Source organism: Acomys minous (assembly GCF_964271855.1).
Source record: "Acomys minous genome assembly, chromosome: 14".
Classification (NCBI taxonomy): domain Eukaryota; kingdom Metazoa; phylum Chordata; class Mammalia; order Rodentia; family Muridae; genus Acomys; species Acomys minous.
Window position 1 is genome coordinate 48,744,013 of NC_140496.1, and position 14,848 is coordinate 48,758,860.

Sequence of the window (14,848 nt, forward strand, 5' to 3'; positions counted from 1 at the left end):
GTGTGTGTGTGTGTGTGTGTGTGTGAGAGAGAGAGAGAGAGAGAGAGAGAGAGAGAGAGAGAGAGAGAAAGAGAGAGAGAGAGAGAGAGAGAGAGAGAGAGAGAGAGAGAGGGGAGAAAGATAGAGAGACAGAGAGACAGAGACAGAGACAGACAGACAGACAGAGAGGGACTAGGTGAGTTTATGTGCATCACCTGCATGCAGGTCCCTGAACAGGCCAGAAGATGGTGTCAGGCCCCATGGATCTGGGATTATAGGCAGTTGTGACCTGCCTGGTGTATGTGCTGGGAAGCAAAGCTCTTTTGCAAGAGCAGAAAGGAGTCTCAACCATTGAGCCGTCTCTCAAGCCTCCTCCCTCTGTTGATTTTTTTTAAGTTAACATTTTAGTTGGTATATAAAACAACGGCTTTCACTGAGACACTTTCACATGTACACATGTGTCACTGCACATGTGTGTCACTGCATCTTGTTTGTGTTCACTGCCCTCTGCTCTCCCCCCTCAGGGGTGGTTCCTTCCTCAATAGTCTCCCCTCTGCTTTCATGTTATTTAATTTAATCCTTACAGTAACCCCATGAGATGGAAAAAAAATCAAAGCCCCTAGAAGTGTAAATAACTTGTCCCAGGTCCCGAATCGTATGAGTGAGGGAGCAGGGCTTGTCACCCAAGCAGTGGGTTTCCACTGTGGGGCTTTTAATCACCGCGCACTCAGATTAACACAGACTGTATGAACACAGTTGGAGAATATAATTACCCTAAAAAGTGATGGATCTGACTCATGATCAAAACAGCAATTACAACCAGAGAAACAGGCTTCTCCCATACAATTTCTAAAGGAGACCCTGGGTAACCAAAGATAATCAAATTGGTATTACAACTGGTGCATTTTCTAATCATGGCTCCTGGGATGCTGTTAAAAAAAAAACAACCCACTCTAAATTTTCTTTGGAACTATTCTTAGGATTTTTGTTTCTTCTCTTAGTGGGGCTTAGCAAGGAGCATCTCAGTTGGGTTAAAAAATAAAAAGAGAGAGAGAGTTTGGACCAAGAGAGGAACGAAAGGGTAAGTTGATAAGAGACAACACTTATCACAAAGTGGCCTTAAATCTGAATATTTTCATTGTTCCACACATATGGTTACTTGGAATACAGAATGGCAGTGGTCACAGCTGGTGGGGCCTGTACCCCAAGCAGCACTGAACACCAGGTTAGAGGAGGAAAGTTCTGCTAGTTCCACTCCACGCCTTGTGTCTGTGCTACATCACAAAAGTCTCAGCCACTTCCGCACTGACTTGTGGGTTTGGGAGTGTACAGCGAGAACAGACTTGAAACTCTGCAAGCTTTCACACACGCAAAGGACACAATGCTCACTTTTTCATTGTAGATGTCACCAAGCATCGTGCACGCTCGTATCACATCGAGGCGTTGGAAGTTGTTTCTTGCAATTTTCACAACCTTTTCCAGGTATTTAATTGCTTCTGTCATCTCTCCTTGGCTAGAATAAAATGGGAAAGTGTTAGTGCGCCATCTCCTCAGTGTTGTAAAAAGAATAGCTTCTGTGTCTTTGCTCTAAAGAACAAGACATGGTCAGACTTAAAATGCACACATTTTATTAGTAGAACTGGCTTACCTCTGTCATAACATGCTATGAGTTAAAACTCAAAACTTTTTAACTTAATTTTTTGAATTCTATACAAGTATATCATTTTTCTCTCATCCTCTCCCTATGCCAACTTTTCCCATGTCCCCTTCACTCCCTATGAAAATTCATAACCTTTTCCTTTTTAATAATTATCATTTTCACACACACCTCCCCCACCCACCCGAATACATACCTGCTCACCCCTCCACACTCACATACACACACAAACACACATGTGTGCACTCATGCGTACATAGCCTGCTCTGCCATCCATTTAATGTTGCTCATATGTGTATATTTTAGGGCTGACCACTTGGGGTTGGATAGCCTATCTGGGGCCCCTCCCTAGGGAAGACTGATTTCTGTCTTTCGGCAGCCTGTAGCTCTGCATCGTGTGTGTGTGTGTGTGTGTGTGTGTGTGTGTGTGTGTGTGTGTGTGTGTGACGTTTCTCCCATCCACATCGGCATGTCAACTGGTGCTGTCACTTTCCTTTTAGGTGACCACGTTGTTGTGGTTACACGGGTGTAGCTTCCCTGTGTCTACTGAAGACATGACCTCATCATAATTGACATCCTGGTCCTCTGGCTCTCTCAGTCTCTCCAACCTTTCGTGCGTGATGCTCCCTGAGGCTTAGGTGCAGGTGCGCTGAAAACCCAGATGTGTAAAGCCCCGTGGACTGTTGGTGTGAGTGAAAAGTGGTACCACTGCTTTAGAAAACAAAGAGATAGTTCCTCAACAGCTGGAACACAGACTTAATGTGTGGTCCAGAAATTTAGCTGCAAGATATGCAACCAAGAGAAACAATCACGTGTCCACACAAAAATCCACACATTGATGTCAGAGCATCGTTTTGAATAATAGCCAATGAGTGGATACCACCGAAATGTTTATCAGTTCAGATAACGGCTGAGAATGTGGTTGGTCCATACGATGGAATACTACCTTGAGAAAAAAAAATGAAGGGCTGATACATGATGAGACAGACAAAACTTGAACGTGGCAGGTGAAAAAAGTTAGACACAGAAGATTATATATTGTGCATTCATTTTATACAGTGTGAAGAACAGACAAACCAACAAAGACAGAAAATAGGCTAGTGGCTACTCGAGGTTGGGGGAGGGAGATAGAGGGGAAGTAATGCTACATACAGGGTTTTTCTGAGTGATAATGGAAAGTTCCTGAAATCAGAAAATAGTCCTGGCTACAGAATCCTGTGGGTGTATAAAAACACCGAGTTGTGGCAAAAAGAGTTAAATTTTATGAACTTTATCAACAAGTTTTTTCTATTTTTTCCATTTTTAAATTATATTTATTTTTAAACATATACATTTATATTATTACACATAAATAAACTACATACAGCATATCTTGTTGAGTGTAAAATTCTGAGTGAAAATTAATATCTATCATATGTCATCCCTATTAACATAAAACATCTATATAGAACAGAATTCTGCCTAAAAAAGGGCAAGCTTGGATGCAGGCAGAGTCAGTGGCTAAACTCTGCCAAGACAGGGTAAGCAAGTCCTCAATAGTTCCTGTCTCACAAATATGTCTGTCAGATATAGTTGCCTAGAAGGCTGAAGACGATGCTCCAATGTTATAGAGAGTTTTGAGCGACTCTTCAGGCAGTAAACTGTCATTTTTTTTATTTGGTTCACTTAGGTAATTAAGTTTTATTCCCTCTCATGTCTCTGATGGGGTTGAAGACCAGATAATTTAGTCTTACAATTAAGCTTAGTTGTTTAGGGGTTAAGATGTTTTTAGATCTAAATAAATCTTTTTAAAAAAAACTTCTGGAAAAGTATATAAAAGGTAAAAATGCTAGATGAACACAACTTGGGAGGAGCCATCCTCGGCTACACAGTAAGTTACAGGCTTGCGAGGGTTACACAGTGAAGTGAGTGAGCTAGCCCCAGCCCACCCCCCAAAAAACCCCACACAAATGAATACTATTCTTATGTCTCTCAGCATCAAAATCGCAGGCACCACTAAAGTCCCATATCAAGTGGTATATATTCCATAAAAATGCTCAAGAAGGCTCTTGCTTTCCAGCTGAGCGCATGGTATATGCTAGCCACTCAGATAATACTTTTGGAGGAAGGCATGGCTGAAACTTAGGAGAAAGACTGAGTCCACATGCAAGGAAAACTGAGGCAGCCTCAGTCATGTGGATGTTTGGGGTTCCTGACTAATTTCAGTCAGGGGACATAGATGAGAACACAGTGCAGCTGGGAGGGGGGGGTCTGCCTGGTGATCCGGAAGTCCTGGGTTTGATTTCCAGCACCACACAACCCGTGTGCCACCCTAGGACTTGGGGGCAGGGGTTTGAGATGGGGGTGGGGGGAATCAAGAGTTCAAGGTCGTCCTTGTGAGTTACAGGCCAGCTTGAGACTTATGAAACCGTGGCTCAAAACAAGCCAGCGAGCAAGCAAGCAAACAAGCAAGCAAGCAAGCGAACAAGCGAGCCCTGAACTTTAAAAGCCTAGCGGATGCCCTATAACCGAAGTTTCCCTGTCCATTTGGTGGGCTAAATGTAGGAATCACTCTGCAGCCTAAGCTGTGATAGCCACCATGAGTGACACAGAGTGACTGGCCCCCTGGAGCACAGGTCATTTGTCATTTGAACGGTAAATTTGGTCTTAAAAGACAATTAGAAGGAATTGAATGCCAACTCTCATGAGCGCAGTAATGAAGCATTGAAAGAGATTACAAACTGTAGTGCACCGAGGAGGCTGCCCTTGCATTTTGAACTGTAGATAGCGGGCAGTACACTTTTCCACCCACAGGCCTCTACTTCTGCTTCCATCCTTACCTCGGCAGCCTTCAACACAGGCTGGGAGGCAGGGGGTGGGGTGTGGGGGGAACCACTGTTAAAGATCCCCAGATTCTTCCTCCGGAAGCCTGCCCTTCTCCAGTATCTTCCTGTCCATGCGACAGTCCCTGCTCTCTCCTTTCACCTGTGTTTTTCTTTTGCTTCTGGATCACACCCTGAAATTGAGCCCAGGCAGGGTTCTCTTTTCTGGGGTTCCATCCAGCATCTTGCTCTCTCCTATGATGCATGGCTACCCTGGGTGTGTGCCAAGCACCACTTGGGGTGACCTGCTCTGCACCCGTGTTTGGCGAGTCTCTATTTTGGGGTACCCTGATTTCCCTCTGAATTCTAGGTCTGCCTTTTCAGTTCCCACATGTTCTTAGCATACAAAGGAGGGGAGTCCCCTTCAAGTGGTCAGTCGCGGGGACAGCGCCTGCTGAGAAAGCACGTGATGCTTATGGTCGTTTTCTAGGGAACGTCGTCAAAGCATATTCATAAAAATGTTCATTAAATAAGCAGAATTACCTTGTCTCTTTCAAATGACTAAATATACCTCCAGATCGGTGACAGTGCACTGCTATTGGGGTGACTCAGGTGAATATGAGACAGATATGCTAGAAGCATTTTTATGGACACTTGTTTGAAATAGGCCACGGGAGGAAAAGGCTACTGACCCACATGAGTTCTCAGCTCTGGATGGTGACGCTTGTATCCATCAGCTAGTTTGTTCACAAGGAAGCAGAAGATTGAAAGTCAGCGGGTGGAAGACATTAGGAAAAGCCAGGTCACACCCCTTCTTGCTTTATCCCTTTTTGTTCCTCTTTTGTTCTCTTAGAGAACTAATTTTGATAACATCGAAGTTATGAGCCTAGATAAAACTCCACCTTCATTTTTAACATGATTGCAAATAGCTCTGAGGAGAAGGTTCTGCAACTGAGGAGCTGGGCACAAGGCAGGGACGCAACAATGACCGTCAGTGACATAACAGGCGACAGTGTCCACGGCTCTGCCAGAGACTGTCCGCCATGAGAGACAAGCTCAGCGTAGCTGAGTATCCTCTGTGAACCTCCCCACCAGGCGGTAAGTTAGTGCCCGGCAGACACACGCAGAAGCCCTGGCCATTAGAACCCACACACACATCCTTTTCTTGATGAGATGGCCACATTCTACAGAGCACAGATGGCATGGGGTTTCATGTTCCCCGAAGCTGGGACCACTGCTTTTCATAACTCCATATGCAATATATTTCATACCAAAATCGTGAGTCATCTTCCAGACTGAGGCATGTGTCAATTCTCTAGAAAAGTTATGCTGTTTAGGAATCATATTAAACCATAACGAAAGGTTCACCATCTATTTTAACTTAAATATTTGTCTGTGTGTGTATGTTTTCAGGGCCGACCACTTGGTATTGGATAATCAATCTGTGTGCTCTTCCCTGGGGAAAACTATTTCTCCAGCTCTCAGCCTTTCTTAGTTACTTACAGTTCTTTGTGTGAGGTTGTTAACACTACACAAATTGTGCAGGTTGTATTTATGTATTTAAGAATACATACACACAGATAACAACAACTAAAGAAAAAGAGGCTATGACTATGAAAGACAGCAAGGGAGTGGGGAGAACAGGGGAGGGTTTAGGAGGAGGACAGGGAAGGAGAAAATGATGTAATTATATTAATCTCCAAAAATAAAAAAAATATTTAAACTTTATGTGTCTACAACAAAAACTAAGATGAACTGAAAAAAGAAGAGTATAAAATATTGATAAAGAAAACGAACATAAACAAAGCATGTAAGCTAGTAAATAAAATACTAGTAAATAAAAATGAAATATAGATAATAATATTTCTGGGGCTAAGAATATTTTATCGAATTGATGTAAACTTTTCAAGATCTTTTCTGTACTATAATATCCCAAGAAAAAAAGGAGACATTTTTACATGCTGCTTTAAAACCATAGGGAAAATCCATTCCTGTTATTTTGTTAAAACAGACTCACCAAAGCCTATTTATGTTTCCTGCTCCTTGAAAAGCGGGCATGGTTTTGTATAGACGTATAGGTTAGGGTAAGTCCGGCCTGTTGAAGATGCTTAAATCATAGCATACTCAAGCAACCGTACGAAAAGAAGTTCAGTGGGGAAAGAAAGTACAAAATGGTATAAATACAGCGATTCCTGGATGTTTTGAACTTCTTTACAGACCCCCAAGAAGCAACAGATTTCCCAAGGACCCAGAATCCCCCTGAGATTGTTCTAGAACAATGGCAGAGAAGGCCTTCTCATCATGAGCTGTACTTTCCTCTCAGGGACTGTGCAAGCCCACCGCCACGGCAGGCCATCAGCCCAGCAGCTGGAATACACACAGCCCAGGGAGACGAGAAAGCTTCCAAACGTGTGGTCATTACAGTAGATTTAGAAGCCAGCCTGCCCATGGGGGAAGGGGATCAACTTTTTCCCTAGAGAAAGGCTACAGATTATTTATATAAATTCAAAGACAAGGTTAAAGTGTTAGACAAATATTAATTCCAGTTTTCCTATATGCAGTGCACAGGTGCAACTTCAACAGCAGATTATATGGTATAATCATTAAATTCATTCAACCGGACCTCAGAGAGTTAAAAACATATATTCTAAGGACCAGGGCTCCTCGGTCCAAAGAATGAGAGTGAAACGGGGCAGAATATTTGTGTATCAAGGTGATTCCAGTGTCCAACTGGGAAAACAGGACCGTTAACACCCACGTCCCCTGACAACTGTCCAATTATGTATATCACACTTGGCCTAGTGTTTGCTGAAGAAGTAATCAATAAAGGATGTGGTTGACTGAACATAGATTTTGGTTGAACCAATGCATGAAAACTTAATCATTTACTCAGAGAGAAGAAATCAAATACAGCAGAGATGACACAGCCACCGAGGGGTTTCTTGATTGTGCTACCAACTTTGTGGGCCACAGATGAAAGCAATAAGGCAAATGGGATCAGGGGCGGGAGAAAATGTATAAAGCTATTCTTAATTCCATGAATTAATAGAAATGTTTCAGGTGGGGTTTTTTTTTGTGTGTGTGTCATTTTTAGCAAATTTCACACCGGAGCCTGGATGTTCCATTTTAGAGAATATATGAAAATTATCAGGGCGTGTCATTTCTCTCAAGCAAGAAGAAATTAATCTTCAGCTGTGACAGAAAGGTAATTTTCACATTGGAAACTTTGTTGGAATTGATTTGAAGATCTCCACTGTGGAAAGTTTTCCAGGAAATCATTTAACTGAAGGGTGTGAGGAAATTTACAATGGGCAGGAGATAAGCTAGACCGGCCACAGCCCTGACCAACCTCTCAGGAGGCCAGGGATGCCGTGTCCCTCTTTCCTACTTTCTGTTAAGTAGCTAGCCTGCTTAGGTTGAAGAGTTGTGGCATTTCAACAAATGAATTAGTTAACTTAGTGAGGATATACAAACATATGTATTCCATAAGGAAAATTAAGGGTTTTTCCTGCCTTTGCAGGCCCTTGAAGTATCTCTCTCCAAAACAACAACAACAACAACAACAACAACAACAACAACAACAGTAATGTTTACTTAGTAATTTTTCAACCCACCTTTTCTTTATGAGTCAAAACTGACTTTTATAGTAGTATCACAGGGCTTTTTGAGAACTGACTCTTTTCTTCAGCACCATTGCAATTAAGGAAGAAATGACACTGTGAACACTTACTTTCTTTTACACTGCCTAAGCCCTTATTCAGTGTATATTATTTACACTAACAGCACAAAAGAGTTGTTCGCTATTGACCCTCTCCTTAACTAGTCGCACAAGGTCTGGCTTGAGCGTCACCAAAGGGTAACTCCATCTCACCAAATCCTGTCTTGACAGAAAGTGGCATGTTTCCCAACTGAGGGCTTAGTATAAATTCTTGTAACCATTTTAGAAGCTTCCAGCTTATATACCTTTCACGCACACTCAGCTGATGGCCTTAGACATCCACTTATCCTGGACATGGCTCTCCCCTTCCATTTCCGTTAAAGAGATAAAATATGTTTATAGAGATAGGGCTGCCATTAGCGAAACTGGTGCAATCACGCAGGTCAGGAGAGAAGAGATTTAGGGGAGGAAGCTAAGCTTCACGCACAACCTGATTTATTTCTTAGCTACCTCTGCCATAATTTTTTCTATTTCGTCTCCATTACTTCTTGTATGGTGCTGCTAAACACAGAAGGACAGTTGAGGACTGGGGAAGGGGTTAATGTGTATGCACCTGTGGGGTGTGTGTGTGTGTGTGTGCGCGTGCCTGTGTGTGTGTGTGTTTGCACATGTGTAGACACATTTATTAAAGTTAATATTAACCCCTTGAGCAGCATTTTCCTGACACTGAGCACAAAATGTACAAAGGTTCTGACTTTAACAGACTTGATTTAAGTGAAAGCTTTCCAAATACCCAGGGCACTGCTGTCATCTGGAACGCTTTGTTTCGAATGCTGAAGACACACCAATAGATTATGACCAGGGCCGTGTGCCTCTGAGCTCGCAGGAGCCAGTCCTGCAAAATGGCAGCCCTGCATTGAGAAGGTCACGGCTTGGGATATTTTTTTCCTCCCCGCACCCTCCTGAGTCCTGCATGACATTAAAAAATTAAGAACCCTTGTCTATCATATGCACAAGTCATTGACAGATTTTTCTATACTTTAGAAGAAGGCAACTTCTGTAGGTGGAATTAGTTTTATTTGACCTAATAGTAAAATGTCAATCTGTTCCTGTGTCTTTGTCTCTGTCTCTCTGCCTCTCTGCCTCTCTGTCTCTCTGTCTGTCTCTGTCTCCGCCTCTGTCTGTCTCTGTCTCTGCCTCTGTCTGTCTCTGTCTCTCTTTGTCCCCCTGCTCCCCCCTCTTTCTGTGCACGTGTGCACCAGAGGACAATATTAGGAGTCTTCCTCAATTGCTCACACTAGTTTTTGAAACAGGGTCTCTTACAGAACCTGGAGCTCACCAATTAGACTAGCTCCCCAGAGAGTTCCAGAGGTATCTGCCTGTCTTGAGTTCCGCAGCCCTGGGCTTATGGCGTGTAGCACCATGCCTGGCTCTGTGTGGGTGCTGGAGGTCTGAACACAAGTCTTTACCCCCATCAAGCGCTTCCCTAACTGGGCCATTTCCAGAGCTCTGTTTGCCATGTTGCTGAGGCTATAAGAAAAGGATGGCCTCATTCCTAAGAAAAACCTACCACATCCTGGCCTGCCCTGTGCAGCTATAGCCTTTCCACCTCAGGCACATCGATTATCTGTATTGTTGAATTTACCAGATTATCACTCAGCTCACCCCCGACCCCCGCAGCTCCGACTGAACAGATCAGGAATTCAAATTCTGAGGTACAAACTGAAATATCCCAGAAGAGACATACAGTGAACCTTTGCAGATAATCTGAAGCCAACCTCAAGCGTCCAGATGTTTAAAAAATAAAATACGAGTGCCATCAGTAACCAAAGGCCATGGCGACATTTATCCTGTGACACGCAAATGCTGAAGGAGAACATTTCCTCGGGAGTTTCTTCTCTTTCACTGTGTGGCAATTTCGTTTTGTAAGATTTGTTTTATAAGCTTGTGAAGGGACACAGTAAGATCACTCTGCAAACCTAGGCCAGGCTTGGCCACTGCAAAGTGAGACGAGGAATCCAGCTATTTTCTAGGGAATGGAGAGATAGCTCTGCAGTTAGAGCACTTGACTGCTGTTCCAGAGGACCAGGGTTCAATTCCCAGTACCACATGGTTGCTGACAACCACTCTAGTCCCAGAGGATCTTATACTGTCCTATTCTGGCTCCTGTGGGCATTAGGCATGTATGCAACACTCATGGGCTCACACACACACACACACACACACACACACACACACACACACACACACACACACTCTGCATACATATAAAATAAATAAATAATGAAAAACAAACAAAACAACACTCCAACCCACCCACCCCCAAATAAGCCAGTGTTTTCTACTGATTAGGGAGCATGATGGGACCAGAGGCAAGTAGTTTAGTAGGTGCGATGAACCGGACGGGAAAGTGCACGGGGCTGGTAAGCCTGGACGGATATTAAGTTGAACACCCAACTCATCCTCTTTGCTGTCTGGAGAACAGGACTCTCAAGAGACAGCTGAGCTAGTCTTCTGTGGACTGGTCGCCAAGTGTATTCAGAGGGTGCACTTGCAGGCTGCTGGCTTCCCTTACAAGTGTCTAGCCCCCTCTTTCTCCAGTAAATGTCTATACTCTGGTTAGCATACCTTCTCCTAAGACATTTGTCCAATGATGACCATGTTTATAGGAGACCTTCCATTTCATTGGCATTGGCACTTTAAGTAGCGAGTCTTATATTTGTGGTATTTATATGGTTCTACGTTTAGTTCCTGAAGCACATGAACATTATGTCTTTCTTTCTGTTTGTTTGTTTGTTTGTTTGTTTGTTTTTGTTTTTCAAGACAGGGTTTCTCTGTGTAGCCTTGACTGTCCTGGACTCACTTTGTACACCAGGCTGGCCTTGAACTCACAGCGATCTGCCTGCCTCTGCCTCCCAAGTGCTAGGAAACATTATGTCTTTCAATAGCACCCAACCTTCTCAGGCTGCCCTGAGATGAAAGTAAAAAGGTTACAGCAAAGCACACTGCTACTATCACCATTACTATGAATGGGCTACATTTTGGATCTAAGCTAACGTACTGAAAACCAAGACTGTAGGTTTGGTGACGTGGTGTCCTGAGTGACTTGCACACTTACATTCTATAATGAATAATGCCATCTAACACAGTGGCCGCAGCACAGTGGACAAGCGGCAAGCACAAAGTTTTCCACCGAAGGCCACATATCAGAAGCTGTCCGCAGAGGCTTCTGTCAACTTTTCTGTTTCAAGTGAAATGTTGGGCATCTTCGTTTGCGCCCTAATGTTAATCCAGGCTTGCCCAATGGAAGGAGTGTGGTGGGAGTTTACATGGCAACTCCTCCTGAAGAGCTCAGGGAAGGTTAGGCAAGTCAGGGCTGGCGCAGAAGTGCACTGCTGCTACCAGGCTCTCTGAGCTCCCGGCCTGTGAGATGTGACCTGATTTTTTCTTTTCTTTTCTGGTTCATTCAAGGTCATCACGAAACTCACAGAAAGCCGAAGGGAGATAACATGAAGGAGGGACAGACAAAGAAGACTTTGGATACATCTTTCTTCTTTCTTTCTTTCTTTCTTTCTTTCTTTCTTTCTTTCTTTCTTTTTTTTCCCCAACTGGTTTAAAATAACTCACCACCAGAGGGTCACTTAGGAAGGGCACTGCTTAAACTTTAAGCAGGCAGTAATGGAAAGCGACAGACCTCAAACAATTTAAGTCTTTCACAGCTGGGTGACTCCACAGTGACAGCGGGACAAGGCTGTGCTAACTTACCTCTGCAGGACCTTGGCGATGGCCTCGTAGGCTCTCCCCAGGCTGAGATCATCATCCATGCTGGTGGAAATCTCGCAGTACCTATGTAGCACCTGTGGGGGAAAGGACATGCTGAGCGCAGAGTCTGTCCACAGCTAAGGGCGGTGCATCGCACAACAGAGGTGAAAAGTAACCGTTTAAAAAATGTTTATTTTTTGTTTGTTTGTTTACTAAAGACTCATGCTGGTTTGATTTGTTTTTTGTCTGTGCTATGGATGTTTTATGTCTTTGAACCATGACAGTGAAGCCTTCCTTTTGTAAAAATACATTTTCCCCCTCTCACACCATCCCAATTCTCCAAACCTTTCCTGTTTGTATAATGTAGGTGTGAATAAATAATTGAATGGTTTACAGCATTATTTTAAAATATGAAGACTATTACCTAAGGTAATATAAGGCAGATGAGAATGCTCTACTGTGGTAGCTCAAATATCACGGCTCTTTCTATAAATAGCTCTTTGAAAAGAATGAATTTAGGCAATAGGCCTTTTCCTAATCTGTCATTTTAGGAGAGGCTTGTCTTGCAGTGTTATGTGTATATAGCACACACTAAAAATATTTCTTACAAATGTACTTCATTACCAGCAATCTCCCCGATAATCAAAAGATTACTGCTGCCACAGCCAAACATATGATCTTAATTTAATTTAACACTGACATCATTGTGTGCTGTCATTTCATCTTTTTAATTCCCTCCCGCCCCTCCATTCCCTGGCCAGGGGAGGAAACTACAGCAAGGCCCCCCGCCTTTTCTTCTTCCTTTATTGTTATGTGACCTAACCTATTACACACATGAGGACACAGGAAGTCTCCAAAGACCTCTATGGAAATCCTTTTTGCACATCTTCTAAGAAAGAATTAGTGAAAGTCACTTTACGGCATTTGAGAGGGGGAGGTGGTGGGGGAGGGGTGCACATCCGCCTCTGCTCTGTTAAGAGTTCCACGGCTTGAAGAAGCTTAAGTACTAGGACCAGGTGGTACACATATCTATTCATTTTCCTCCTATTTACTTTATCCACCCACATATGATCCTTCCCTTTAGCCCCTTTGCCCATTTGCCTGTCTCTTTCCTTCCCTGAGACAGCCTTCCCATCTGCTCTGACGTCACGTTCGGCATTCGTTCTTCAAACACACCATTTAGGGAATAATTCCGGCGAGGCCGTCACGATCCCTCATTGGAAGCAGAGCTGCTGATGCTCAGACCCTTCCGTGGGTGGGTCCACATCAGCCCCGGCCTTTGGTTCTTGTTAAGCCCGCGAAGTTCTAAATTTTGAAAATACTTTCAATAGTTTTCATGGGCAAGTAATGATTGCGTTTTTTTAAAGTAAGATTCGGTGTGATGGTTTGTCCTGTGTGCAACTGGGGACCCCACTAACAGCTTTAATGCTTGTCATTGTTTTATAGTAATAATGTTCAGAAAACAAACAAAATGAATGCAATTATACACACACACACACATATATAAATCAATTTGTGTGTGTGAATGTCATGGTACGTGTGTGGAGGCCAGAAGACAGAGCAGGTTTCAGACCTCACCGCCCACCTGTTTGGAGCAGGGTTTCTTGTTCTCGCTGTGTAACACAGGTAAGCTGGTCCATGTGCTCCCTTGGAGTTCTCTGCCTCCCATCTTGCTGCCGGGAGACTGCCCTTACAGACGCGCAGGCGCACTACCACGCCTGAGTTTGCAAGGGGGCTGGAGATGGAAATTCAGGCTCTCCGGCTTGCACTTTACCTTCTAAGCCATGTCTCTAGCCCCTTCCCCCCCAGGAATTTTGAAATATATAATACTTGATCATTAGCCCTGATCCTTATTTTTAAACCTCCTAACAAAGCTCCGTAGAAGCCCGGGGATGTTCTTTTCATCCGTCCTCACGGCAGGCAATTCTCTGGTTTAACCTGAGATGCCTTCGCGGAGGCTCTTCTGAGGCGTGAGGTGGAAGCGCTGAAATTTTAAAATTTGTAAGAGACCGTGTTGAGCTGATGTATGAAAACATGTAGGAAGAGAATTTATAGAACTTTATTTTAGTCCACATATTTTTAGATGACATTCTAAAATATCAAATTAAAGGCTGAGTACTAATATATCTCATGCCCCAAATAGTTGATTTGCTTTCCTTCAATAAGAAAGTGTCTGCCACCCTGGCCCTAGCACTATTTTAAAGCTCGGGGAATCTTACAGTGGTGACTTGTTTGCAACACTGAGAACATTTATGCACTGCTCGTTAGTACAGACTTCAGACTGATGCAACTGTGTGAATCAGCTATAACCTCAGGCAGGGTTCTCCAGGGCACAAGCTGGGCTTACACAGTGAAGGTCTCTTATGTTCCCAGTCACCAGGTGGCTTCTTTATGATGGTGGGTTCAACCTCCTGGGGTGAGCAAAAAACCCGTGGTCCTCCTATCTCTTGCTCCCTCCCCCCTTTCTCTTTTTGTAAGGATCTCAGTTTGTTTCCCAAGCTGGCCCCAGACCCTGGCCTCAAACAACCGTGCCTTAACCTACAGGCATGTACCCAGCAACCAACCCCAGAATAAGAAGATTGAGACGTGGGCCTCGGTGGTTTCCTACCTGTCTCACAGTCCATATGTAGCCGGAGAAGAAAGCCCCTCAGCCCTTCAGCCCCCCAAAAGCTGGCTCACGGCCACTGCGATCCCAGGCGTCATACCATGCAGTCTACCACTATATGACAAGAGCTCTCAATCTCTTCACCAGCTTCCAGGAGCAGCCCGGCAAGAGTTCCCCCTCCCCCAGGTAAAGACAGCCAATTATTCTGTGCCTTCGGAGAATCTGGTACTTCTTTAAACAAGTGCCTGAGAATCAGGAGCCACACGGGCAGTTGGAAAGACACGGGTCAATCTTTTGCCAAACAGGGAAGCATTCAAGTACATGAGAGCCACACCGGCCATCCTGTGGAAGGTCTGGTCTAAGATTGCATCTCTCTGACCCAGGAA

At 43.9% G+C, this 14,848-nt stretch overlaps 1 protein-coding gene across 3 annotated transcripts in view; it reads right to left on the reverse strand.

Annotated features, from left to right (window-relative positions):
* Nucleotides 1-14,848, reverse strand: part of TTC29 (tetratricopeptide repeat domain 29) — a 191,586-nt gene that overhangs the window by 69,454 nt on the left and 107,284 nt on the right. For all 3 annotated transcript variants that reach the window (XM_084757523.1, XM_084757524.1, XM_084757525.1), the window contains exons 8-9: nt 11,861-11,952; nt 1,369-1,492 (exon numbers count right to left, since the gene is read on the reverse strand). In XM_084757523.1, coding sequence (XP_084613649.1) covers nt 1,369-1,492; nt 11,861-11,952 — 216 coding nt within the window. The remainder of the gene's footprint in view (nt 1-1,368; nt 1,493-11,860; nt 11,953-14,848) is intronic.